Below are 26,368 nucleotides of genomic sequence, written 5' to 3' on the forward strand. Positions count from 1 at the left end.
AACTAGTTAGATGGTAGGTCTAACATCTGAATCTCTGCAGCCTGATTCCAGAGTCAGCATGCTTAACTGCTCTATGCTGCCTCTCTAAGACAATCTGTATCGTTCCTTTTCAGTTACACCTATACTCCAGCTAGACCTGCCAGGATCACATATACTCCCACCAGGCAAGAACTCCTCCAGAGCAACAGACACATCAGGGTACCACAAACTCATTTACATGCTACCCCTGGCCGGACAGATAGCTTTTCATCACATTCTACAAGGTAAAAACTAACAAAGTAGCATGAACACTGGAGTCAAAATGCTAGGATTTGAGATCCAGCTACACAATTTACAAGCTGAATGACCTTGGACAAGTTACTTAATCTCTTAGAGCCTCTGTTTCCTGATCTGTCAAAGACAGAAACTGTCTCATGGTTTTTGTGATAAGTGTAATAAATGTAATGTGCTTATTAGTACATGCCTGGCACAGGGTAGAGCCTCAATAAATGTTTGTTGTGTTATTATCATTACATCTCTTTATAGAGCACTTTATGTACATTATCTTAGCTAATCCTTCCAGCAAACCTGGGAGGTCAGTAGAAAAATGAAACTGAGAGAAACAGGAAATACTGGATACTATATATCTTTAAGTGGCAAAGCCATAACTCAAACCTAAGAACACATCATGCTCTCTTTGCTATGTGCTACTGCCTCCTCTGACTGCCAAAAGAGATGAAGCTGAGCTGTGCTTCCCATCTCCAATTCCCACATGCTTGCTTCTGTGTTCACAGGAAGAGAAAATACCTCTCCACAGCACCGGAAACAACAGGAAAAGCATCTCGGTTATCCTGTAGATGCTACAGATTGGGAATCAACACACAGACACCCAGGTGAGATCGAGTTTCCATACTGGGATTCCTCTACTGCATGCCCATTTGCGCAGGCTCATCATAATTTGGAAACTACCAAAATTTCCACTTGAAAATCTGAGATGCACCATCCTCCTTCCGGTTCCTTTCCTCCTTTCCCTAATAATTTAGTCCTACAATCTTTAGATGGGGCTGTGGAAGGCAGAACTCCATGGGGCTTGTGTGTGTGTTGGGGATGGGGGTTGTGGCGGCCCAATGTGGAACTGTTGAAGCACACGTGGAACAAGGAAGGCATCCACCTAGGTGATGGGGCAACCCAGAGCAGGGGTTGAAGCCAAGGTGGGAGGCTGGGGAGGGGTTTAATGGGAGCATCAGAGAAGGAGGTGAGGAGGGCCTTCCTGCAAAGGGCAGGGTGGGAAGGGGGCAGGGCTGCCCAGTACACGGATATCAGAGCCCAAGGGAAGAAACCAGGGTGTTCATATAGGACATGGGACAACTGTGGTGACGGAGGATGAGTTACATTCCGGGGAACCGATCAAATCATTAAATATATTCTCAGTGCTGGACAAGGGAAGTACAAATATGGAAAGGGAGAAAATTGGAATGAACTGTCATACTGGACTAGAATTGGAAATATTGGTGTGAACTGCTACTTTTTGGTATACAGACATAGAAATAAATATATATATACAGTATATAAATATGTACATAAAACACACATATATTTGTGCATACATAGATTAAAAAACCCTAGGTCTTCTGAGACAGCCTGGGAACCACAACACCACCACAACAACAAGTGCACCTAATTCATGAATCTCAAGTTTCTAAATTCCATTCTCTGATGGAAGGGATGAGGGCTCCCTGAAGAAATGGCAAATTCCAGGAATAGTGCAGGGAAAAATATAAGATGGACTCAGGATAACTTGCTGTGTCAGAAAGTAAGGAAGTGAGGGCACATGTTGAAAGGACACAGAAGGTTAAAGGAGCTCCCACTGGCCAAAGGTAAGAAAAACTGACCATCAAAATAAATACCGGCCGGGCAAGGCGGCTCACGCCTGTAATGCCAGTACTTTCAGAGGCCAAGGCAGGTGGATTACCTGAGGTCAGGAGTTCAAGACCAGCCTGGTCAACATGGCAAAACCCCATCTCTACTAAAATTACAAAAATTAGCCAGGTGTGGTGGTGGGTGCCTGTAATTCCAGCTACTCAGGAGGCTGAGGCAGGAGAATTGCTTGAACCCAGGAGGCAGAGGTTACAGTGAGCTGAGATCGTGCCACTGCATTCCAGCCTGGGCAACCAGAGCAAGACTCCTTCTCGAAAATAAATAAATAAGTACATACATACATACATACCCACACACACACACATACTGACACAGTAACAGATAAAAGACTGAATAAAACAGCAGCCCATACTGACACATACACACACACATACATAAATAGAAAATATGACAAATAGGAGGTTTACATAGTCTCAAAGTCCCACGCCACAAAATCTTGACTGATTATAAAGAAAAAGAGTAGCCTCACTGCTCAGTGGAAAAGGCTATCACATACCTTCTTCATCAATTGCAGTAAGTTAAAATCACCAGTAAGAGGACAAATCAACATCACAGCCCCACTTTGGTAAAATTCCTGCCAATCTTCTGGAAATTTGAGATTGTTTCCAAATAAAAAGTAAAAAAACAAAAACAAACCAAAGCAAAACCTAAAATGTCAAACTTTCTACACTTGGTTTCCAACGGAAAAGGAGAGGTCCATTTCTTAATGCCAATTCATACACTTTTACCTAATTTTAAATGTCAACGTAACTCTTTTATTATCTACTCTCCTATTTACTAGCTGTCATCCTCATCAAGTGAAAAAACTGAAAATGTTCTATAAGTTATAAAATGTTACATAAAATGTTACAATTATTGCTACTTAATTTTAGAAATTTGTTCTTGTCTGCTTAACAGTCACCAAGCCCTTGGTGATTCCACATATATTTATTATTCACGTTCTGCTGATCACACGTGGTGATCACATTCCACTCCAGAAGTCATCTTACTCCTGAGCTGGTACTCATCACTCTAACACTGACCTGGAAATGCCAAGAGGCCTGGGTTCCACACGAGTCCCTGTGGCCTCATCATGAAATAAGGACTCTGAACTGGGTGATCCTGAGTCCCGTCCAATGCTAAAAACCTTGTATTCTAAACTCGGATGGTAAGCTCTCTTACCTTCTTTTTTAAAATGACTCTTTGTGTCTTGGGTGAGACATCCAACACGAGCTCTGCACAGGTAATTGCCTTGTTGGAAGCCACAGGCCTGCCTGTTCCTTCCTGCAAGCTAGAATTTAAAAATATATATATATTACATATAAATATAGATACAGATATACACACATACTCACACATGTATTCAAGTATTAATAAGCAAACGCCCAAAACTTTTATTAAAGAAGAAAATTTTTTAAAGCATAGAAGAAAAAGTCTGATACAAGAACACAAAGATCAGGGTTGCATTTTTTTCTCTACACAGTTCCAAGATTCATCTCTCAGAAGACACACTGACAATTTTCTTTTCTTAATAATTTTAGTGACTTAAAATTCAGATGTAAAAGTATAACCATATATCTTTAGAGGCCAAAAAAAAAAAAAAAAAAAAGGCAAAAAATTCGGCCAGGCACAGTGGCTCCTGCCTGTAATCCCAGCACTTTGGGAGGCCAAGGCAGGTGGATCTCTTGAGGCCAGGAGTTCGAGACCAGCCTGACCAACATGGCAAAAGATGAGCACCAGCTCAGGCAAAACAGATCACCATCTCCATTAAAAATACAAAAATTGGACGGGCGTGGTGGCTCACGCCTGTAATCCCAGCACTTTGGGAGGCCGAGACGGGCGGATCACGAGGTCAGGAGATCGAGACCATCCTGGCTAACACGGTGAAACCCTGTCTCTACTAAAAATACAAAAAACTAACCGGGCGAGGTGGCGGGCACCTGTAGTCCCAGGCGCCTGTAGTCCCGGGAGGCTGAGGCAGGAGAATGGCGTGAACCCGGGAGGCGGAGCTTGCAGTGAGCTGAGATCCGGCCACTGCACTCCAGCCTGGGCGACAGAGCAAGACTCTGTCTCAAAAAAAAAAAAAAAAAAAATACAAAAATTAGCCAGGCGTGGTAGCGGGCCCCTGTAATCCCAGTTACTCAGGAAGCAGAGCTATAAGAATTGCTTGAACCCGGGAGGCAGAGGTTGCAGTGAGCTGAGACTGCGCCACTACACTCCAGTCTGGGAGACAGAATCAGACTTTGCCCCAACCACACACCCCCGCCTCCAAAAAACAAACAAACAAACAAACAAACAAAGAAAATGCCAAGCCAGACAATTCAAGGGACCAAAAATTAGCTTTATTCTGCCAAGCAGATGATCAGCATCATTGCATTACCAAGTCTTGGCAAGAAATCAGAGGTCCCTTTAGGATGAAAAGAAAACAAAACGTTCATAATCAACTCCCTCCAATTCAATCGTGTTACATTTCTCTGACGCTAAAGAATCCTAAGCTTTACGGAATGTTGCAGCCTGGCTACACTTAAGGTTGTTTGGAAATTTTATTTAAATTATTCTCCTCTTTCTATTAACCCCTATTAGCAAAAAAAAAAAAAAAAAAAAGGGTAATGAATTCAGCATTAAAAACTAGTCTTCATGTCACCAAAAGCACAAGTAATCTTTGTTTCCCCCAAAGCAGATAAATTATACGTGATCAAAATGAGAAACTTCAATCTAAAAGTAAAAAGACAACTCACAGAAATAATGGGAGAAAAAAATTGCAAATCATACATCTGATAAGAGACTGATAGATGTGAAGAACTCTGACAATTCAACAATAAAAAGGCAAAAATTTCGGCCAGGCACAGTGGCTCCTGCCTGTAATCCCAGCACTTTGGGAGGCCAAGGCAGGTGGATCTCTCGAGGCCAGGAGTTCAAGACCAGCCTGACCAACATGGCAAAATCCTGTCTCTATTAAAAATACAAAAATTAGCCAGGCATGGTGGCAGGCCCCTGTAATCCCAGTTACTCAGGAGGCAGAGCTATAAGAATTGCTTGAACCCGGGAGGCAGAGGTTGCAATGAGCTGAAACTGCACCACCACACTCCCAGTTACTCAGGAGGCAGAGGTATGAACATTCCATAAAGCTTAGAATTCTTTAGCGTCACTCTAATTCCATTTGAAATATGGAAAGTATTTGAATACACTTTCTCCAAAGAATATACACAAATGACTAATAAGCACATGAAAAGACACATAACATCATTAGTTATTAAGGATGCAAATAAAAAGCCACAATGAGATGCCACTTCAAACCCAGTAGGATGGATATCATTCAAAACAAAACAAAACAAAACCAGGCCTGGCACAGTGACTCACACCTGTAATCCTAGCACTTTGGGAGGCTGTGGCAGGTGGATAGCTTGTGCCCAGGAGTTTGAGACCAGCCTGGGCAAAATAGTGAGGCCCTGTCTCTACCAAAAAAAAAATGTTTTTTTTCAATTAGCTGGACATGGTGGTGCATACCTGTAGTCCCAGCTATGAGACAGGCTGAAGCAGGAGGACCGTTTGATCCCAGGAGATCGAGGATGCAGCAGGCCAAGATTGTGCCACTGCACTCCAGCCTGGGTGACAGAGACCTTGTCACAAAAATAAAAATAAAAACAAAAACAAAAACCAACACATGTTGGTGAGGATGTGGAGAAACTGGAACCTCTGTACATTGTTAGTAGGAATATACAATGGTTTAGCCACTGTGGAAAACAGTATGGCAGTTCCTCAAAAAGTTAAACATAGAATTCTAATAGAATCCAGCAATTCCACTCTTCTGTATAAAGCAAAAGATTGAAAACAAGTACTCAAACAAATATATGTAGAGGCATATTCACAACAACACTGTTTACAATAGCCAAAATGCAGAAACAACCAAATGTCCATCAACGAATAACTGGATAAACAAAATGTAATATACACATAAAATAGCATAGTATTCAGCCACAAAAAGTACTGAGTACTTTTCATAAAAAGAACGGGCCGGGCGCGGTGGCTCACGCCTGTAATCCCAGTACTTTGGGAGGCTGAGGCGGGTGAATCACGAGATCAAGAGTTTGAGACCAGTCTGACCAACATGGTGAAATTCCACCTCTCCTAAAAATGCACAAAATTAGCCAGGCACGTGGTGGCATGCACCTGTAATCCCAGCTACTCAGGAGGCTGAGGCAAGAGAATCACTTGAACCCAGGAGGCGGAGGTTACAGTGAGTGGAGATCACACCACTGCACTCCAGCCTGGGCAACAAGAGTGAAACTCAGTCTCAAAAAAAAAAAAAAGAATGAAGCATTGCCACATGCTACAATGTGTATAAACCTCAGAAACATTATGTTAAGTGAAAGAATCCAGACAAAATAGGTCCCTCCTATGAGTCCATTTCTGTGAATGTCCAGAATAGGTCAACCCACAGACACCGAAAGCAGATGGGTGGTTTCCTGAGGCTGGAGACAGGGAGGAATGGGGAGTGACTGCTCAATAGATTTTGGGTTCTTTTTGGGGTGATAAAAATGTTCTGAACTAGGTAGAGGTGGTGATGGCGCAACATTATGAATGTACCAAATGCCACGGAACTGTTCACTTTAAAATAGTCACTTTTATGTGAGTTTCACCTCAAAAACAAAATTAAAAAAATATTCTTCCTCATCATTTATTCCTTCCAAGAATGCAAAGAATTAGTATCTAATATACTCCAAAAGATGGCTCAACCTCTTAGCACAGTAAGATTATTCTAATTCTGCTGTTAGATTCTGCACACCAAGATTCCAGGAGCTTCTCTCTTTATCTGTTCCATATCGGTTCAACCCATTAAGCCCATAATCCTCCACTAGGATTCTTCAGTTAAAGAGCTTAGTAACTACTGGAATTTACAGAACATAAGGAGAAAAACATAACAAACAACCAGATTTGGATTCGGTTTTTCAGGCATTAAACCTTAAGCATGTCCCACTGTTAAGTGTCATAATCTTTAAAAACAAATTAACAACAAACAAACATACTGACTCAATTACAACAAGATAAACATCCTAGCACCATCATTACCAAAGGGAACGTCAACAAAGAAAGAATGGTCCTTCTCTGCAAATTCAATTATTACTAGCGAAATCTGGACTCTAAGCAGATCAGAGAGATAATGCAAAAACCCAGAGATTATCTTCTGGGCCCCAGCATGTATAAAAATCCTATTCGTATGCAAAAATGTTCTGAACATTTTGGAAAGGAATGTGACTTTAAACGCCCTATTCATCAGGTGATTTATATTTGTAATGTTAAAGATTAAGCTATTTTCCATTTCTTCACAGATGCACTTTAAAATTGGCCCTGTTATTTCAGCACAGAAACAACAGGCTATATTTATGTGTTGGTAGAATGACTACTTTTGAAAGCCCAGTGTTTTGAATCCCTGCATGGCAATCTAACAGAAGAATTAAAATAAGCTCAATATTCTTCACCTGACTTTTCTAAATACAACTAGTCAAACAACAGTGAAGGCAATGGAATGGCTGTGAAATTAAGCTACTGTATTTGGCTTTAGGTGAATATTAAGACAGACCCTTAGGTGTCTCCTTAATCAGGATTCTCAATGGGGTGGGGGAGGAGAGTGAGAATGATAACTTGAATAATTGTGATGAAGGTTAGTCAGTTTCAAAAGCGGAAACAGGCAAAACAGACTAATAAATAGCAAAAAGAAAATTTAAATACTAGAATGAATTCTTGGGAGAGATCTTTAACACATGAAGGGTCTTGACTCTTTGGATAAATTTTAACCTAGCCAAAAGACAAGAGTTTAAATTACATGACCTCTTAAGAGAGACACTGAGCCTAGGATTTGGTAAAGAATGAAATAATCTTCCTTTGTACTTTGGTCTCCTAAGAAACTGCTTAACATTTAAAACCTGTTAATAATTAGAACCTTCTGCTTTATAAGAACAGTAATTTAATCAAGAATTACCCAGAGAACGTATATGTAGCAGCAATGTAAATGAAATTTTCATAATAAAGCTGCCGATTATCCTGGAAATCATTCATGTTGCAGTTGATCTCGGAGGACCCTGCCCCTTTAACAGTCAGAGTGATAAACGGTGGCAGGGTGGGTTCGTCCCAGGCATAATCCAATGAAGTCATGGGCTTCACTTCAGTCCGGAGCCTGGGTTCAGCTACGCCATGCTGAGTAAAGACAACCGGGACCTAGAGTGATGGCAGAGAGGACAAAGAGGACTTTCATTCAGAGTGTGGTTACTGAAAAGTGAGTCAGTGCTTCCTAGGTTTAAGTTCCAAATCCTTCCTAAATGAATCTTACACAGGGAATAAGCCCCAGTGAAATTCATCATCTCACCTTTCAAATGTTTCTTATCATCTCACACACTCCAAAAAACTCACCAATTAAAGGACATGTGCTACACACACACACACACACACACATCCTATGGAATGAAGGGCTTTAAAAGCTTTGCCAAGTCAAATATCTAGGGGGAGCAATTCTATCCTTCCAATGGCATCTTTCTAGCCCAAACCCCCTATGATACATTTTGAATACAGAAGAAAATAAGAATTTTGGAATTTGGCTACAGATCATCATATATAAGACCTATTATTATTCAAAAGCATAATTAAAATAGAATCGAATGATTTCCACATTGACTTTCTTGAAAAATTTAGGAAAACGCTCACTGTAACTAAGTCCAACAGCAGAGTTGCCCATTCCCATTGTCACTGGACAAGCCGATGTCTTTCTCTGTTTGAATGGGATGTCTACAGAGGACATAGCGTCAACCAACCACTCTAGTCAAAATAAATAAATCTGGGGGCTAAAAGATTACTTCTGCCCGGACAAGGCTGCCCAGCAATCAAAATAATCAGCAGAAAACACCTCTTAATGGTAAGGATTTCTAGGATTGTCCAGATAGAAAGAACCTATCCACATAGCTTCTTTGAAACCCAACTGGAAAAGGTATTGTACCATTGTGTGAAGGGCAGCACACACTCCACCCTCCCACACATGAAACAGTCAAACTGGCTCTCAACTCCACTTGATACCTTAGAAAAGTTGTCAATTCGGAAAGGAGGAGGTAACTGATCTGTGTCACTAAATGAGATCCTATATGTAGCTCCTCGGAGAGTAATTTCCACTCGTAGGAAGAAGCATTTTCCCAAGGTATCCCTGCAGGACAAGGAAACAAAAGAGGCTACATAAAATGTAGGAGACAAGATGCAATCTACTTACTTCTCATATTTCTGACAATCACAACACTGTTTGGGCCTCAGTCAATATCACTGAACTTACAGCCCACTGTATGTTCTTTCATCATCTGAAAAAAGTAGAAATTGGTAATATGATTACAAAATGGTGATTTTCTAATTCTCCCATTTCTTCAACATTTATACACTGATATTCTGCTGTAAAGAAGAGGATGGATGGATGGATATAATGTACGTGTATGTATGTGTATGTGTATATATACATACATTTATACATAAATAAATCGCTGAAGGAAATGAAAAGTTTACCTTAACAGAAAATTATCAGTGAATAAATGTAGAGGAAATTAGAGAATTAAAAATCAGCATTTCTGGCTGGGCATGGTGGCTCACATCTGTAATCCCAGCACTTTGGGAGGCCAAGGTGGGAGGATCACTTTAGCCCAGGAGTTTGAGACCAGCTTGGGCAACATGGTGAGACCTCACCTCAATTAAAAATAAAAACAAAATTAGTTTTTTGGTTTTTGTTTTTTTTTTTTTTTTGAGACAGAGTGTCGCTCTGTCGCCCAGGCTGGAGTGCAGTGGTGCGATCTCGGCTCAACGCAAGCTCCGCCTCCTGGGTTCTTGCCATTCTCTGCCTCAGCCTCCGGAGTAGTTGGGACTACAGGCACCCCGTCACCATGCCCAGTTAGTTTTTTTTTTGTTTTTTGTTTTGTATTTTTAATAGAGACCGGGTTTCACCGTGTTAGCCAGGATGGTCTCGATCTCCTGACCTCGTGATTTGCCCGCCTCGGCCTCCCAAAGTGCTGGGATTACAGGCAATAATTAGTTTTTTAATAATCTGCATTGCAACCACCAATGTAATAAGTGATTCAAGAACCATTAAACCATTGAATGAAAGGTTTTTGGGAAACAGAATATTCACTTAGTCTTAAATTATTCCCTCAATGGGATTATTCTTATTTACAAAGAACAAAGGAAACTTCACAAAAAAGAGGCCTGCTGGACACCACCTTAACCAGGTGATGAACAACTTATACCACCACCAATAATGAGACCAACAGACATCACAGGCATCCTACTGTGACACAGTGGAAAACACACAGCATCACACAGGTAGTATAGTTATCAGAAATACTTGACCCAAATCTACAGACAGGAAATCACTGCCCAAATGCAGAAAATAGGACATTCCACAAGAAACTAGCTTGGAGTCTTCAAAAATGTCAATGTCACTAAAGACAAAATGGGCAAAGCGAGACTACTCTAGATTAAAGGAGACAAGAGAATACACGAGCCAAGTAAAATAAATGATCCTTGACTGGATCCTAGATCAATGGGAAGGGAGTTGCTATGAAGGACATTTCAGTCATTCATTCAGTCTATGAAAACTATTTATTAGAAAACATATCAAGGTTAAATTTCATCAGTATGTGATAACAGTATTATATTTAATTAGAAAAATGTCCCTATTTTTAGGTGATGAGTGAAGTTTTTATGGCTTAAGTATCATGATGACTTTAATTTACTTTCTAATAGTTCAGAAAGGAAAATCTGTGTTCATGTATGTGAAGAGAGAAGTAACAGGTAGCAATATGCTGAAAATTGGTAAATCTAGGTAAAAGATATAGGGATATTCATTTACTACTCTTGTAACTTTCCTATAGTTTAAATTGTTTCCAAATGAAAAGGTGAAGAAAGTAAATTAAATAGATGGCATAGGTCTGTTCGCAGTAGTTTAGGACTGCACGTTAAAACCATTTTAAAAGGATTAACAAAAATTACACAAATCACCCTCCTCCTCCAAACTGGCTTCCAATTCTCACACAACAGATGTTCCCTGCCTCTACCCAGGGAATATAAAAAACAATGATCGTTTTAGCTATAGAATCCCTTTTCCCTCCCCACTCCTTCACCCAGATAAAATCTTACAGGGAGCGCATTATGCTAACAGACAAAAGTGCTGGTTGAGGTAGGGATGAGAGTGTAGAGCCCTACCCAGTAGACCCCCTTGGGCACTAGAGTCACCTCCTTAAAACCCAACAGCTCCTAAAAATATAGCCTAAAAACCACTATATCCGGATCCAATTTACACTAAAAAAGGCCGGGGCAAAGTATAATGAAGAAGGGCTCACTATGGAATCAGATAATACATTTAAAAGTCAAATATAAGTCCTATTTGGGGGCCAGGTACGGTGGCTCACACTTGTAATCCCAGCACTTTGGGAGGCCAGAGCAGGAGGATCACTTGAGACCAGAAGTTCTAGACCAGCCTGGGAAACATAGTGAGTCTCTACATTTTTTTCTTTTTTTCTTTTTCTTTTTTTAATTAGCCAGGCATGGTGGTATACGCCTGTAGTCCCAGCTACTCTGGAGGCAGGAGGGTCACTTGAGCCCAGATGTTCAAAGTCACAGTGAACTATGATTGCACCACTGCACTCAAGCCTGGGCAATAGAACAAGACTCTATTTCCAATAAAAACAAAAACAAAAACAAAACCACTATTTTGAAGAACTATTTTGGAACATCTATTGTTAAATTACCGTATTTCTGTTCCTTTGTAATAAGTGTTCTCAATAAAGAGCCGACCATAAAGTATAAAAGATTAAATTTTGCCTCTAAACATGTTCAAATAGCACTGATTTCAGATTCTTTAACTTCAAAAGCATTTGATGAAAGAAATTTTTTTTTTTTTAAACGGAGTCTCACTCTGTCATCCAGGCTGGAGTGCAACGGCACAATCTCAGATCACTGCAACCTCTGCCTCCTGGGTTCAAGTGATTCTCCTGCCTCAGCCTCCTGAGTAGCCGGGATTACATGTGCACGCCACCACACCCAGCTAATTTTTGTATTTTCAGTAGAGATGGGGTTTCACCATGTTGGTCAGGCTAGTCTGGAACTCCTGACCTTGCGATCCGCCCACCCAAAGTGCTGGGATTACAGGCGTGAGCCACTGTGCCCAGCCCGATGAAAGAAATTAAAGACACAATTGAAAAGACTTCCCATGTTCAGGGACTGAAAAACATAATTTTTAAGATGTCAATACTACAAAACCCTATGGACTTCATGCAATCCCTATCAACATCCCAATAGCATTTTTTGCAGAAACAGAAAAATCCACCTTGAAATTCATATGGATCTAAGCAACTCTGAATAGAGAAAACAACCTTGAAAAAGAACAACAAAGTTGGAGGTCTCACATTTCCTTATTCCAAAATTTAATACAAAGCAACTACAATCAAAACAGGGTGGTAATGGCATAAAGAAATACAGACCAATAGAATAGAGAACCCAGAAATAAACTTCCACATGTAGGGTCAAATGATTTTCAACAACAGTACCAAGATCATTTAATGGGAAAGGAGAGTCTCTTCAATTAATGGTGCTGAGAAAACCAAATATCCACATACCAAAAAAATGAAGCTGGACCCTCACCTTACGCCATACACAAACATTAACCCCAAATTAATCAAAGACCTAGAAGTAAGAGCTAAAACTATAAAACGCTTAGAACAGGAATTCCTACAATTCGAAAACAACCTAACTCAAAAATTGGCAAAGGAATTGAATAGATATTTTTTCCAATGAAGACATACAAATGGCCAAAAAGCACATGAAAAGATGCTCAATATCACTAATCATTAAGGAAATACGAATTTAAACTCACACCCATTATACAGAGGCGCGACTATCACTTAAGGCTTGTGTCAAAAACCAAAGAAAACAAGTGTTGGTGAGGCTGTGGAGAAAGTGGAACCCTGTGCACTGGTGGCAGGAAAGTAAAATGGTGCAACGACTCCGGAAAACCATGGTGGTGCCTCAACAAATTAAAACCAGAATGATTATGTGATCCAACAATTCCACATCTGCATCTATACCCAAAATAACTGAAAGCAGGGTCTGGAACTGATACTGATACACCTATGCTCGTAGCAGTTCATGATAGCCAAAAGGCGGAAGCAACCCAAGTGTGCATTAATAGGCGAATAAACAAAAATATGAACACTGACAACATTATGCTAAGTGAAATAAGCCAGTCACAAAAAGACAAATACCGTATGATTAAACTTACATGAGGTACCTAGAGCAGTCAAATTTACACAAAGTAGAACATGGTGGTCAGGGACTGAGGGGCATGGGAATGAGGAGCTGTTTAATGGGTACAGAATTTCAGTTTCACAAGATGAAAAAAGTTTGGGGGATTGTTTCCATAATAATGTAAACGTACTTACACCAGTTAACTGAATACTTAAAAATGGTTAAAATAGTAAATTTTATGTCATGTCTGTTTTACTACAATTTAAAATATTTTTAAATACTTTTTTTAAAGTATATGATGAAAGCAAGAAGAAAGTTGACCTTATCCTGGGCTAGTTAAGGCTGATTTTTTTTTTTTTTTTTTTTTTTGAGATGGAGTCTTGCTCTGTCGCCAGCCTGGAGTGCAGGGGTGTGATCTCAGCTCACCGCAACCTCCACCTCCCGGATTCAGGTGATTCCCCTGCCTCAACCTCCTGAGTAGCTGAGACTACAGCCACACCACACCACCATGCCCAGCTAATTTTCGGATTTTAGTAGAGACGGGGTTTCACCATGTTGGCCAGGATGGTCTTGATCTCTTGACCTCATGATCCACCCGCCTCGGCCTCCCAAAGTGCTGGGATTACAGGCATAAGCCATTGTGCCCGGCCTGGTTAATTTTTCTTAACAAGAACTGAGTGTTACCACATTAGGTGTAGAAAGCCAGATGATTTAGTAGAACAGCATCGAATGAAAGAAGGGTTTATATAAATATGTCAGAAAATACAAAAATATTTATAATGAGCGTTACCATCTAAATGCAGACAGATCTTTCAAAGTTGCAGGTAATCAAAATATGAGCTCAGTGTTACTCTTTGGATTAGACAACAGCAATTACACCATGGTCAAAACTGGCAACACCTCCTTTAGTTTATTCCATCAAATTATCCGCTCACACTTCCCCGGACTTTGCAAGTTCTAAGACCTCTGTCTGAGCCAGAAATATTTGTGCCCATTTTACAAAAGGCAATACGGGCTTGTTACTACAGTACTGCATCTCAAACAGGGGCTACTTTTTTGTCTCTATTTAGAGTCTCAAACTGACCTCATGTTGATATGGAAGGAATTATTCTTGTTGACTTCAAAGCCTCCAGACCAAATACAATTGGGAACATCCATCAGTCTGACACACAAGAGCTGATCATAGTCATTGCGGGGCCAGTGGAACACCACACTGGAACCAGGAAGGGTGGAGATGTAACCTTCAGGATTGGCTGTTCCCTAGAACACACAGGATCACGGGCTTTAGTCAAGTCGATTCATGACAGTAAGTGTTACTGAGTACCTACTCTGAGCCTTACCCTCTAACAGGAGCTCTCTGGGTACCAAAGTTACAGAGCAGTTACTCACAAAACAGAACGTACAGTCTTCATGGGAGACAACATTAAAATTCGTGCTATTACATAGGCACTCTCATCCTTCAAAACCAAACTGCTCACCTGTCCCCTGGCAAATTCCCTCTGTGCAAATGCAAGCTTGTGAGATGATTTATTATCTAACAGGTAACGGGGGGCAAAGATGACCATGCAGGTGTCAATATATCGACCTCGGCCTTTCTTGACATCAATACCTACAAATAACAAGAACCACTTTTATAAATTAACCATGAAGAGTGAAAACTCTTGGTCTAACAAAAATAAATAACCTTCACAGTCACTTAGTTTCTCTGAGAAAATAACTCTCTCACCCAGACAGGATATTGAACCTTCTAGGAATGTAATGAAAATAGCAATTGTACTCAAAGTATTATTACTCCTTATTCCCATTTAGGCCTTAAAAAGGTTCAGAGGCAATATCAATACCCCCTTAATTCCTAGTTTCTTCACACGATGTGTGCCATTTCACAGTGTGTCTAGTCACACATACCTTAGGTTTCCATTTATGAAGCTGAATACTTACAACAGTTTCACATGATACTTTTTTGCTTACACCTAGGATACAAAATTTCCTTCTAGAGAACCTACCACTTTTACAGGATATAGTGGAAATTTCAGATTACTTAGTCGGATTCTGTAATGTTCTAAACTCCACTGACTCTTGTCTAGTATTTTATTTTAGCCCATTGCCAAAGAATCCAGCTCAAACATAATGCTAAGTATTAGAGAACTTATTCATGGCCAGGCGTGGTGGCTCACGCCTGTAATCCCAGCACTGTGGGAGGCCGAGACAGGTGGATCATTTGAGGTTAGGAGTTAGAGACCAGCCTGACCGACATGGTGAAACCCCGTCTCTACTAAAAATACAAAAATTAGCCGGGCGTGGTGGCGGGCGCCTGTAATCTCAGCTACTTGGGAGGCTGAGGCAAGAGAATTGCTTGGACTCAGGAGGCGAAGGTTGCAATGAGCCAAGATCGCACCATTACACTCTAGTCTGGGTGACAGTGCGAGACTCTATCTCAAAAAAATAAATAAATAAAAGAATTTATTCATTTATAAAATAACTGTTTTCAGCATCTACTATGTACCAGGAAAAAATAAGAAAACAGTCCAAAGGAAATCTCAAGATGGCCGGTTCCAAATAAAGAAAAGCACTGAACTATCTTAACAACTCTGATGACACTTTTTAAAAATAAAAAATTCAGTGGGATGAATTATTCACTCACTCATTCAGACAATAAATATAGCAATGACATTCAAGGTACTGGGCTGAGCTCTGGTCACCCATTGATAAAAATATTTATCATAGAAATAAAAATAACAACAACAATAATAATAATGACTGATCTCTTAATACTTGCTAGGCCCTCTACCAAAGGCTTTATATTGAATCCTCATAACAACCTTCTAAGTTAGATATTTTAATTATTTCCATTTTACAGATGAGGAAACAAAGGCATGGAAAGCTAAGTAACTGACTTGATGTCACACAGCTAGTATGTGCCATAGCTGGGATTCAAGTCCAGGTGGTCAGCCTCCGGAGCAGCACCCTCATCAGGCTTGCTTGTATTGTGATGGGACATGTACAAGGAGTCCACTCCACTCAGCAGTCATCAAGAATCAAGAGAACCATTAAAACAGAAAACCCCACCTTAGGATTTGACAACCAGGTGTCACAGATTTCTCAACATAATCCCAATTATAAATATTCCAATCTGTTAGTGTTGTAATTCACTTAAACTGGCTTGAAAATTCTGATGTTCCTTTAACATAAGCCTTGAAAATACCTGAAAGACTAAGAAAAGTCACACACAAAAATCTCTCTAAAACTCTGTATCTAAGAAACGCTATGTAATACTGGCATATGGCGCTATACCCTATCGCTTCTTTCTGTGACATACAGAGAAGCTTTCATTGTCAGAAATCAACAGTATCATAGTCAGGTGATATCTAATAGAAAGCCTAACTACAAAAGATGTGTCTAGCTTAATATTACAAAAAGAGTCTAGGGTACTCTGGAAGAAAACAGACACTCAATTTTTGGAAACAGGTGGGCTTCTTTCCCCCTTCACATCTTTTTTTTTTTTTTGAGACGGAGTCTCGCTCTGTCGCCTAGGCTGGAGTGCAGTGGCCGGATCTCAGCTCACCCCCTTCACATCTTATATTGCCCTAGGAAACCCCTGATAAATCAATAAGCTGATTAAGATCAACAGGCACAAAATCGTTCTTTTTGGAGATCCATGTGAGGCTACCTGGCAAGGCTGTCCCTGGTTTTTCAGTTTGGACTACGCTTTAAACTTTCCTGATAGGGAGCTAGTTATCTATCCTATTCTTCAAAATATTCAAGCAGGAGATTCCACAAATTCCCTAGTGGGAAGACATGGCAAAAGTTCATGACCCTCAAGAATTATAAAGTCCTATCTTAGGCCACTCCTTCTATCTCTTCCCTAGGTGGATCAACAAAACTTAAACCACAGTCTTAGCCCTCAAAACATATGCCATGAGCCTTAGTGAATGCTCCTAGCAAAACAACTTATATGGGCAATCACTGCGTATGTCTGATCAGTCTGCTCAACTGGCCTCTGCAAGAATTCTGTGGTTCTCAGTGCCAGCTGCTTTAAAAGGAACAAGCTCCTCCCACCAATTTGTCCCAACTACAGCTTCCAGCCAACCTGTGGTAGCTTGCTTTGCAAAATACATCAAGGGCAAAATACCCCAGCAGAAAGCCAAACTCAGCATGAAGCAGCCTTTGCCTATTCAAGGGGTGGAGCAAACAAAAGTGAGAAAAAGTTAAGATAACTATCTTGTGCTGCAAGATCAAATAAAGTTTATTTCTTTTAAAAATCTTAATGTCAACTTTAAGAAGACAGTTCACATGTCAAGGGAGAATGAATATAAACCTATGATTAAAAACCCAAAAAGGAAACTATACTTGGAAGATTATTTTATTAATAAATCCTTAGACATCTAAACATATCCTTGACTCTCCATGGGACTCAGGATAAATATGTAAATGATATCACATCAGTTTTTCCTTGCTCTTGGAAGGAACTCTGACTATATGCATACTGTCCAAAATGGTGCCAGTAGCCATATGTGACTATTTAAACCTAAATTCATTAAAATTAAATAAAAAGAAAAATTCAATTCCTCAGCCATACTTGCCTTATTTCTCTCCAGTGCTCAGCAGCCGCATGTGGCTAGTGGCTACTACTAGATAGTGCAAAATAGAACATTGCCATCATCACAGGAAGTTCTACAGGACCATGCAGTCATAGATGGTGTTGCAATGTTCAAAACTAAACATTGCTCTGAGATGTTGGGAAATTATATACTGAAAGGATACATTGCTACAATTTTTACCCTGATTCATATTTCAATCAAATTATCTTAACTGTTTTTTTTTTTTTTTTTTTTTTTTTGAGACGGAGTCTCGCTCTGTCGCCCAGGCTGGAGTGCAGTGGCCGGATCTCAGCTCACTGCAAGCTCCGCCTCCCGGGTTCACGCCATTCTCCTGCCTCAGCCTCCTGAGTAGCTGGGACTACAGGCGCCCGCCACTGCACCCGGCTAGTTTTTTTTTTGTATTTTTTAGCAGAGACGGGGTTTCACCGTGTTAGCCAGGATGGTCTCGATCTCCTGACCTCGTGATCCACCCGTCTCGGCCTCCCAAAGTGCTGGGATTACAGGCTTGAGCCACCGCGCCCGGCCATCTTAACTCTTTAGAGAATCTTTTGAGTGTTCTCAAGTGGCTCTGAGGCATATGGGTACGGTATCCTCTCCTCCGCTTTCCACCCTTCCCATCTCCATAAGCAAAGTTAGTCTGGAGATTGCTGTAATTACTACAACCACCAAGTGCATTTAATTTGTATGCCCCAATCCTAATTCTACTTTTGACCCAGACTTCCCCTTTGCATCTAGGCAGGTCACTTAACCTCTCTCCTTCAGTTTCAAGGAGAACAATGCTTCCTACCCTCTTAGGGCTTGCAAATTTTAATGAATGCGTGGGAATACTTGGAGGATGAAAGGCATGCTAAGTGTTCCTATTATTCCCCTGAAAAACAAGGATTCAAGCCAAACTGATACTTTCCTGACACAGGTGAGTCTGAAATTAAACAGAGCCACAGACCTCAAAAGGGCAGTGTTTAGGTGGCTCCTCAGATCCCTAGGAGAACAGATCTGTGTTGATATCAGTGTAGCATTCAGAGAACAGATACCTGACCCAATGCCAAATAAGAAAATCAGCACTTGTAATCAGGCCAAAATGCATGGCCAGCTCATTCCTCCAGGCCTGAGGTCATCAGCCAACAGTTCTGATTCTCCCACTGCCCCAAATGTAACCCACCAATGTTATAGATCAGCCCTGGGCGGTTTCCTTGCTGGATGACTTTCAAAGCTCGGACACCACTACCACCATCCAGGGAGAAGCCCTGACACCAGCCCGGCATGCCTTCTGGATGAATCCCCCTTCCGATTCTCATCGTGCAGCTGTGGGGCAGAAAAGCAAAGATGTAGATATTCATCCACGAGAAAGTCTTATCTGGCTGTTCTAACTGGGAAACATTAATATAGTTACCACCCAAATTCCATCTCTCCTATTGACTCTCTTCCTCACTCTCATGTGATTCCTTAGCACAGTGAGAAAATTCATCAGTGGTTAAAGCTGGATCTTAGAGGCAGCCACAGCGGAACAGTGTGTGAAACTTACTGACATCTACAACTAAGTGCTCAAGGAGAAAACATTAGGATTCTATGAGTATAACACATGAGGAAAAGGGTACAATTTCTAATATTACCCTAAAAATCAAGTATTCAAGTCAAACTAATCCTTTCCTGACTCTGCTGTTTCAAGGGTCCATTTTAAAAAGCACAAGAGGCCGGGCGCGGTGGCTCAAGCCTGTAATCCCAGCACTTTGGGAGGCCGAGACGGGTGGATCACGAGGTCAGGAGATCGAGACCATCCTGGCTAACATGGTGAAACCCCGTCTCTACTAAAAAATACAAAAAACTAGCCGGGCGAGGTGGCGGGCGCCTGTAGTCCCAGCTACTCGGGAGGGTGAGGCAGGAGAATGGCGTAAACCCGGGAGGCGGAGCTTGCAGTGAGCTGAGATCTGGCCACTGCACCCCAGCCTGGGCGACAAAGCGAGACTCTGTCTCAACAACAACAACAACAAAAAAAAAAATAAAAAAAATAAAAAAAAAAAAATAAAAAAAAAAAATAAAAAGCACAAGAAGCATATGTACAGAAGATGCAGGTATGATGCATTACTTATAAAGGCTGATACTTTTTTTTTTTTTTTTGAGATGGAATCTTGCTCTGTCTCCCAGGCTAGAGTGCAATGGCACAGTCTAGGCTCACTGCAACCTCTGCCTCCCGGGTTCAGGTGATTCTCCTGCCTCAGCCTCCCGAGTAGCTGGGACTACAGGCGTGTGCCACCACACCCGGCTAATTTTTGTATTTTTAGTAGAGTCGGGGTTTCACCCTGTTGGCCAAGCTGGTCTCAAACCCCTGACCTCGGGATGTGCCCAACTCGGTCTCCCAAAGTGCCGGGATTACAGGCATGAGCCACCGCACCCAGCCAGACTGATACTATTAGAATAGCAAAACATTGTTTAGTTGGTCAGTGTCCTGTCACAGATTTTGGAAACATAATTCCTGAATGTGTGTTCCCGCTCTACCACTAACAAGGATGTAAACTTGGGCAGGTAGCACTCTCTCTGAGCCTGTTTCCTCATCTTAAAATATAACAATATTTCCTGCCCTGCCTACACCCTTGCGATGGTGGAAAGAATCCAATGAGATGGTCTATGTGAAAATGGCTTTGGGAGCTGTGGAATTCATAGATAAAACACACTGTGTGACACATGTCAAGTCCTAAATCTAAAACTGTCCAAATCATTTCAAGAAAAGAATGAGACTGGGCTTGCCGCACATGCCAAGAGGCTAGCTGCATCCCCTACAATATCCAGAACTCTCATCAATCCTCTTTCCTTGCCTCAAACACTAATCTACACTCCAACCTTCCCTTGTAAACACATCAGTACTCACTGAAGTGTGGTACTCCAGAAGACTTTCTGTTAAGCTGTCAGCATAATTCTACCGATAACGCGGTATGGCATTTTAGCACTATTGGATACACCCATTTATCTTTGATTAGAGCTCTATTAAAAGACTCTTGTAAAAAGCAAAATGTCAAAACCAAGAACAAAAGTGAATTAATGCTCCTACCATACATTAAAAGCACATGTCACTTAATCTTCACAGTTGTTTTTGTCCCTGCTTTTAAACATGCAATGAGTGCTTTGAGACCATAAAATGGCACGTTTTACTTCAAGGGTAAAAGGGATGAATTTCCAAATGTGATACAAATCCTGGATTGGATTAATGAGGCTGATGGCTTTACCAAACAACCAGTCTATGTCCATTCTGATGCCAGCTCCTGTGCCTGTGCTAAAGTTTACAGGGGAAGAAAAACTGCAGAGAAGAGAAGAACACGTGGCTTTCTCTTCGTTGGCAGAGTTATGAATAGGAAAACTACTTCAATGCATGTAAAATAAAACTAGCTTTCATTATAAACCAACCAAATGGTTTATTTTCCGTATCAAATAACATAGAAATTAGATCCCCAAAAATCCCATTAGGTCATGGTTCTATTCCCCTGCCAAGTCAGGATTGTTATCTACAGTATATTTCTACTTACACGGATATATTATAGCCTTTACTAATTTCTTCCCTTCCCTAGGAGCTTATTTCCCCTTCCCATAAATAACTGTACTCACAGGTTTGGCTGCTCTTTGTCAGCATAGCAGAATAAGAGAGGACTCAGGCTCCGGGCCAGCTCATGCTCCTCAAACTGGCCTGCAGCATCTGTCTTGGCATTGTCCTGTCTGAAGATCAGTGGCAACCCTTTAGGAAGGAGAGAAAAGTTTACAGCAATACCACCCAGTCTATCTGAAAGAGATGCAAATGGTGAACCAACAAAATCATCAAGGGGGAAAAGAGTGAAAACTGAATCGATTTAGTGGGCTCAGTTCCTTGCCTAAAAGGACAGTTTTGAGCATGATTAAGCATTTATGATGGAAGCAGGAATGTTTCAGCAGCTCAGACTGTTGAAGTAATCTATTTGCATTGGCTCCATTTAGTTAGCTAAGCAAATAAATCTGAATTCCCATGACCAACGCCAAAGACCTACTCGAGCAGCCCCTGTATGTACCTGTTTTGTTAATCAGCCAATATGGAGCAGAAATGAAGATCTTTAAGGATCCTTCTGCTCGACACACAATCCGGATGGTGAGGTTCAGCTGCCGACGGTTGATGTCATAGAGTCGCATTCTCACCATATAGTTTTGGGTTCCAGGTGGAATGAGCAATTCTTTACAGAGGGGGAAATTCTCCAATGACACCCCTAAAGAAGATACAAACTATTAACTTTCAGAGTTCTCACTGTAGTTTGTCAAAATAGCTCACAGCCAAAGTAAACTGGATTCCTTTTGGAAAAACCAATAACTAAGTATCTAACTGGTAAAAATCTTCATCAGAATGGCTCTTTCCCTCTAGCTAGGGGAAGAATCAATATAAGCAAACCAGATGGCCTGGAAGTCACACTAGGGAGCCTAAATTGCATAATCATAAGGGTTCGAATATCAAAAAACTATCAATAATAGTTATGATTCTTAGGAGTTTGCTATACTTCAGGCCCTGTGCTAGGTGCCTGAAACATAATAACCCAAGTGCAGGGTAAGAGGCACAGTTCTGCAGCCAAACTGCCTGGCTTCCAAACTCCAGTCTGTCCTTAGTACCTTCGTGATGTGGAACAAGTTATTTGAACTCTCTGGGACCCATGTGCAAAATGTAGATACTGGTTATGAAAAGTGACAAGCTGTGGAATGCAGCACGCTGAGGAGAAGCAGTGCTGGGTGTGTACGTGGTGATGGGATGAGAAGACATTTCTATTTTGTACAGGGGCTCAATAAATATCTGGAGAAATATATTAGAAAACCTCTTATATGCCAAAGACCTATTATATTTAGAATGAATAGTATTGCATACTTTTCTAAATTAAGTTCAAGGGTTATACAGTAATTGCAATGTAATCTTGTCACTGTGGGACAGACACATTGCTAAAGTTGAATGAGTTTCAGGTCCTGAGTCAGTAAATGGAGATAACATGAAACAATACAGGAAAAGCACTTACAAAACTATAAAATCATAAATATCTAAGTTATTATTACTTCAACCTGTTGTATGGTAGTCTTAAAAGGAATACATTTTCAGCCGGGCGCGGTGGCTCAAGCCTGTAATCCCAGCACTTTGGGAGGCCGAGACGGGCGGATCACGAGGTCAGGAGTTCGAGACCATCCTGGCTAACACGGTGAAACCCCGTCTCTACTAAAAAATACAAAAAACTAGCCGGGCAAGGTGGCGGGCGCCTGTAGTCCCAGCTACACAGGAGGCTGAGGCAGGAGAATGGCATAAACCCGGTAGGCAGAGCTTGCAGTGAGCTGAGATCCGGCCACTGCACTCCAGCCCGGGCGACAGAGCGAGACTCCGTCTCAAAAAAAAAAAAAAAAGGAATACATTTTCTGCCCAAATTCCAAAAGTACTTCTTTGCTTTGCAAAAAAAATTTTTTTGGCCGGGTGCAGTGGCTCACGCCTGTAATCCCAGCACTCTGGGAGGCTGAGGCAGGTGGATCACCTGAGGTTAGGAGTTTGAGACTAGCCTGGCCAACATGGTGAAACTTCGTTTCTACTAAAAATACAAAAATTAGCTGGGCGTGGTGCCAGGCACCTGTAGTCCCAGATACGTAGAAGGCTGAGAGGCAGGAGAATTGCTTGAACCTGGGAGGCAGAGGTTGCAGTGAGCTAAGATCACTCCATTGCACTCCAGCCTGGGTGACAGAGTAAGACTCCATCTCCAAAAAAAAAAATTAAATTTTTAATCGACACATAACAATTGTACATATTTTGGGGGTACAGTGAGATGTCTCAACACATATATACATTGTGAAATGATCAAATCAGGGTATTTAGCATTTTCATTATTTCAAAGATTCATCATTTCTTTGCAGTAAGAATACTAAAAATCCTCTCTTCTAGCTATTATGATATATACCATACAATATTGTTAACTATAATCACCATTCCTCCTTGTTTCAAGTGTTGCAAATATGATAATAATTCTCTACTTTAACTTCATTCACCCTGTTAAAGCAAACGAAATATGGCCTGAGGACTCTGTACTTCTACATGAGTCTTTGTGGATGAACTGCAACCTAACTTAATAGGTAGACAAGATTGAAGACCTGATTTAGGACTATGCACCTGTAACAATAGCTGAGTCTTGGCCAATCACTTCAACCCACTCATACACTGCTGAGTGTTCCAACTGTGTTCAAATAAGGCAAAAGCCAACCTGCAACCAATCCACCTGTTTCTGTACCTCACCTCTGATTTCTGTACGTCACTTCCTTTTTGGTCTATAAATTTGTTCTGACCACGAGGCATCCCTGGAGTCTCTGAATCTGCTGTGATTGTGGGGGCTGCCCAATTTGCGAATCGTTCATTGCTCAATTAAATTCATTTAAATTTAATTGGGCTGAAGTCTTCCTTTTAACAACCCTTACAACTGAAAATTACTTGATACATTCCAAACCACCATTTCTTCACCAGTAAAATGAGGCAAATAACTATTTCTATAAGGATTACATGAGACTACATGTGTGAAAAAGCCCAGGTATGCCTGGAATAGAGTGAGTGTTCAGCAAACGTTTATCCTTTCAATTAAAAGAGAAGAGGCATAAGATTTTGCTTGGGAAAAGCATAGTTTAAAAAGATGAAATGGCTTCCTACAATCATACATCATGTCAGCAATGTAAGAAAAAAGGCTCTGTTGCGGGCCTCCTCTGTAAACCTTTTGGTTGGTTAAGTTTTTTTTCTTATCATTTTCTATAAGGTTTTTATTTTTTAGAGATGGGGGCTTACTATGTTGCTCAGGCTGGTGGGCAGTAGCGTGACCATAGCTCACTGAAGCCTTGAACTCGTAGACTCAATCTTCCCGCCTCAGCCTCCTGAGAAGCTGGGACTACAGTCATGTACTGCCGCCGCCTCCAGCTAAAGGTTATTTTTTTTTTTAACTGCACTAATTCCTTTGAACTGGCTTATTGAGCTATTTTATGTGCCCCAATTTCTCCAAGATGCTTACTAAATAAATAATCACAAAATACTCCTTGATATTCTCATAGGATTATGACAAATGATCATCTGACTACATTCTTACCCAGTTCAATGTTCTGGGATGTATCAGCTGTGTGGAGAGCTGCCTCCTTCCCAGGTTTCAGCGTCCCATTAATTGGCATTCCTTTAACATAAAAATCAAGTTCGCAGGGTAGCAAGTTGCAGATTACCACAGTTGGCAGGAGATATATGGTATGCCCAGGCTGTCTGAAAATCTGTTTTGCACTGTCAGAAAATATGTTTGAGGGCATATAATCTGGATAATTCTCTTTCTTTATAGCCACACAAAACCTATGAAGATAAAATGTAAAAATCATCAGACTGAATGAAGAACTTAAAGTTTTTCCCCTTAGCTAAGTATGCGAAATAACATTAAGACGGTTCAATGAGTAAAATTATTTGCAGTTTTTAATCCAAATACATTTACTAAGATATAATTATTTATGCACAACAGTATGTATAGATTTTAAATGTTCACTTTGATGAGCTCTGACAATTATACGCACCTCTATAAACACCATCCAAAATAAATTATAGGACATTTCCCTCACCCCAGAAAGTTCCCTCATGTCCTCTTCCAATCAATATTCTCCTCCATCATTCAGGCAACCACTTTCTAACATTTATAATTACGGATTAGTTGTGTCTGTTCTGGAACTGCATGCATATAGGTGGAATCATGTAGTATGTACTACTCTTTATGCCTGGCTTTTTCTTTTTTTTAAGATGGAATCTTACTCTGTCGCCCAGGTTGGAGTGCAGTGGTGTGATCTTGGCTCACTGCAAGCTTCGCCTCCTGGGTTCACACCATTCTCCTGCTTCAGCCTCCTGAGTAGCTGGGACTACAGGTGCCCGCCACCACGCCCGGTTAATTTTTTGCATTTTTAGTACAGACGGGGTTTCACGTGTTAGCCAGGATGGTCTCAATCTCCTGACCTCGTGATCCACCTGCCTCGGCCTCCCAAAGTGCTGGGATTACAGGCATGAGCCACCGTACCCGGCCTATGTCTGGCTTTTAAAACTTAAGTCTCAACAAGATTCAGCCATGTTGTTCTATATATCCTATTTGATAATTTTTCATTTCCTAGTAGTATGCCATGGTATGAATAAATCGCTGTTAATTTATTCATTATCCTCTTGATAGCCAATTGGTTTTTTCCAGTTTAGGGTTAAATGAACATTCTTGTACAAGTATTGTTTTGGACTTATATCTTCATTTCTTTTAGGTAAATACTCCAGAGTGGACTTGTTGGGTCCTTAACTTTTTTTTTTTTTTTTTTTGAGACTGAGTTTCACTCTTGTTGCCCAGGCTGGAGTGCAATGGCGCTATCTTGGCTCACTGCAACCTCTGCCTCCTTGGTTCAAACCATTCTCCTGCCTCAGCCTCCTGAGTAGCTGGGACTACAGACGTGCACCACCATGTCTGGCTAACTGGTTGTATTTTTAGTAGAGACGGGGTTTTACCGTGTTGGTCAGGCTGGTCTTGAACTCCTAACTTCAGGTGATCCCCCTGCCTCGGCCTCCCAAAGTGCTGGGATTACAGGTGTGAGCCACCGTGCCC

The 26,368-nt window shown here is 41.0% G+C and overlaps 1 protein-coding gene and 1 long non-coding RNA gene across 10 annotated transcripts in view; one reads left to right on the top strand and one right to left on the bottom strand.

The window, feature by feature from the left end:
* Positions 1–26,368, bottom strand: part of VPS13D (vacuolar protein sorting 13 homolog D) — a 284,839-nt gene that overhangs the window by 132,835 nt on the left and 125,636 nt on the right. For all 6 annotated transcript variants that reach the window (XR_013407652.1, XR_013407651.1, XM_015113831.3 and 3 more), the window contains 9 exons: positions 24,851–25,098; positions 21,788–21,979; positions 21,354–21,480; positions 18,919–19,061; positions 14,640–14,770; positions 14,246–14,421; positions 8,962–9,085; positions 7,877–8,112; positions 3,079–3,187 (listed from right to left, as the gene is read on the bottom strand). Coding sequence is in view for 4 of the 6 variants with exons in the window: in XM_015113831.3 (XP_014969317.3) it covers positions 3,079–3,187; positions 7,877–8,112; positions 8,962–9,085; positions 14,246–14,421; positions 14,640–14,770; positions 18,919–19,061; positions 21,354–21,480; positions 21,788–21,979; positions 24,851–25,098 (1,486 nt within the window). In the remaining 2 variants the exon portion in view is untranslated. The remainder of the gene's footprint in view (positions 1–3,078; positions 3,188–7,876; positions 8,113–8,961; positions 9,086–14,245; positions 14,422–14,639; positions 14,771–18,918; positions 19,062–21,353; positions 21,481–21,787; positions 21,980–24,850; positions 25,099–26,368) is intronic.
* LOC144336260 (uncharacterized) lies at positions 126–16,155 on the top strand. 4 transcript variants are annotated; one of them, XR_013407887.1, is made up of 4 exons: positions 126–263; positions 774–872; positions 13,534–13,612; positions 16,019–16,154. It is a non-coding gene; the product is annotated as an uncharacterized LOC144336260 (long non-coding RNA). The 4 variants fall into 4 exon arrangements; XR_013407884.1 differs by lacking the exon at positions 16,019–16,154 and adding an exon at positions 14,232–14,356; XR_013407883.1 differs by lacking the exon at positions 13,534–13,612 and having other exon boundaries at positions 16,019–16,155.

This window comes from Macaca mulatta, chromosome 1 (assembly GCF_049350105.2).
Source record: "Macaca mulatta isolate MMU2019108-1 chromosome 1, T2T-MMU8v2.0, whole genome shotgun sequence".
NCBI lineage: Eukaryota > Metazoa > Chordata > Mammalia > Primates > Cercopithecidae > Macaca > Macaca mulatta.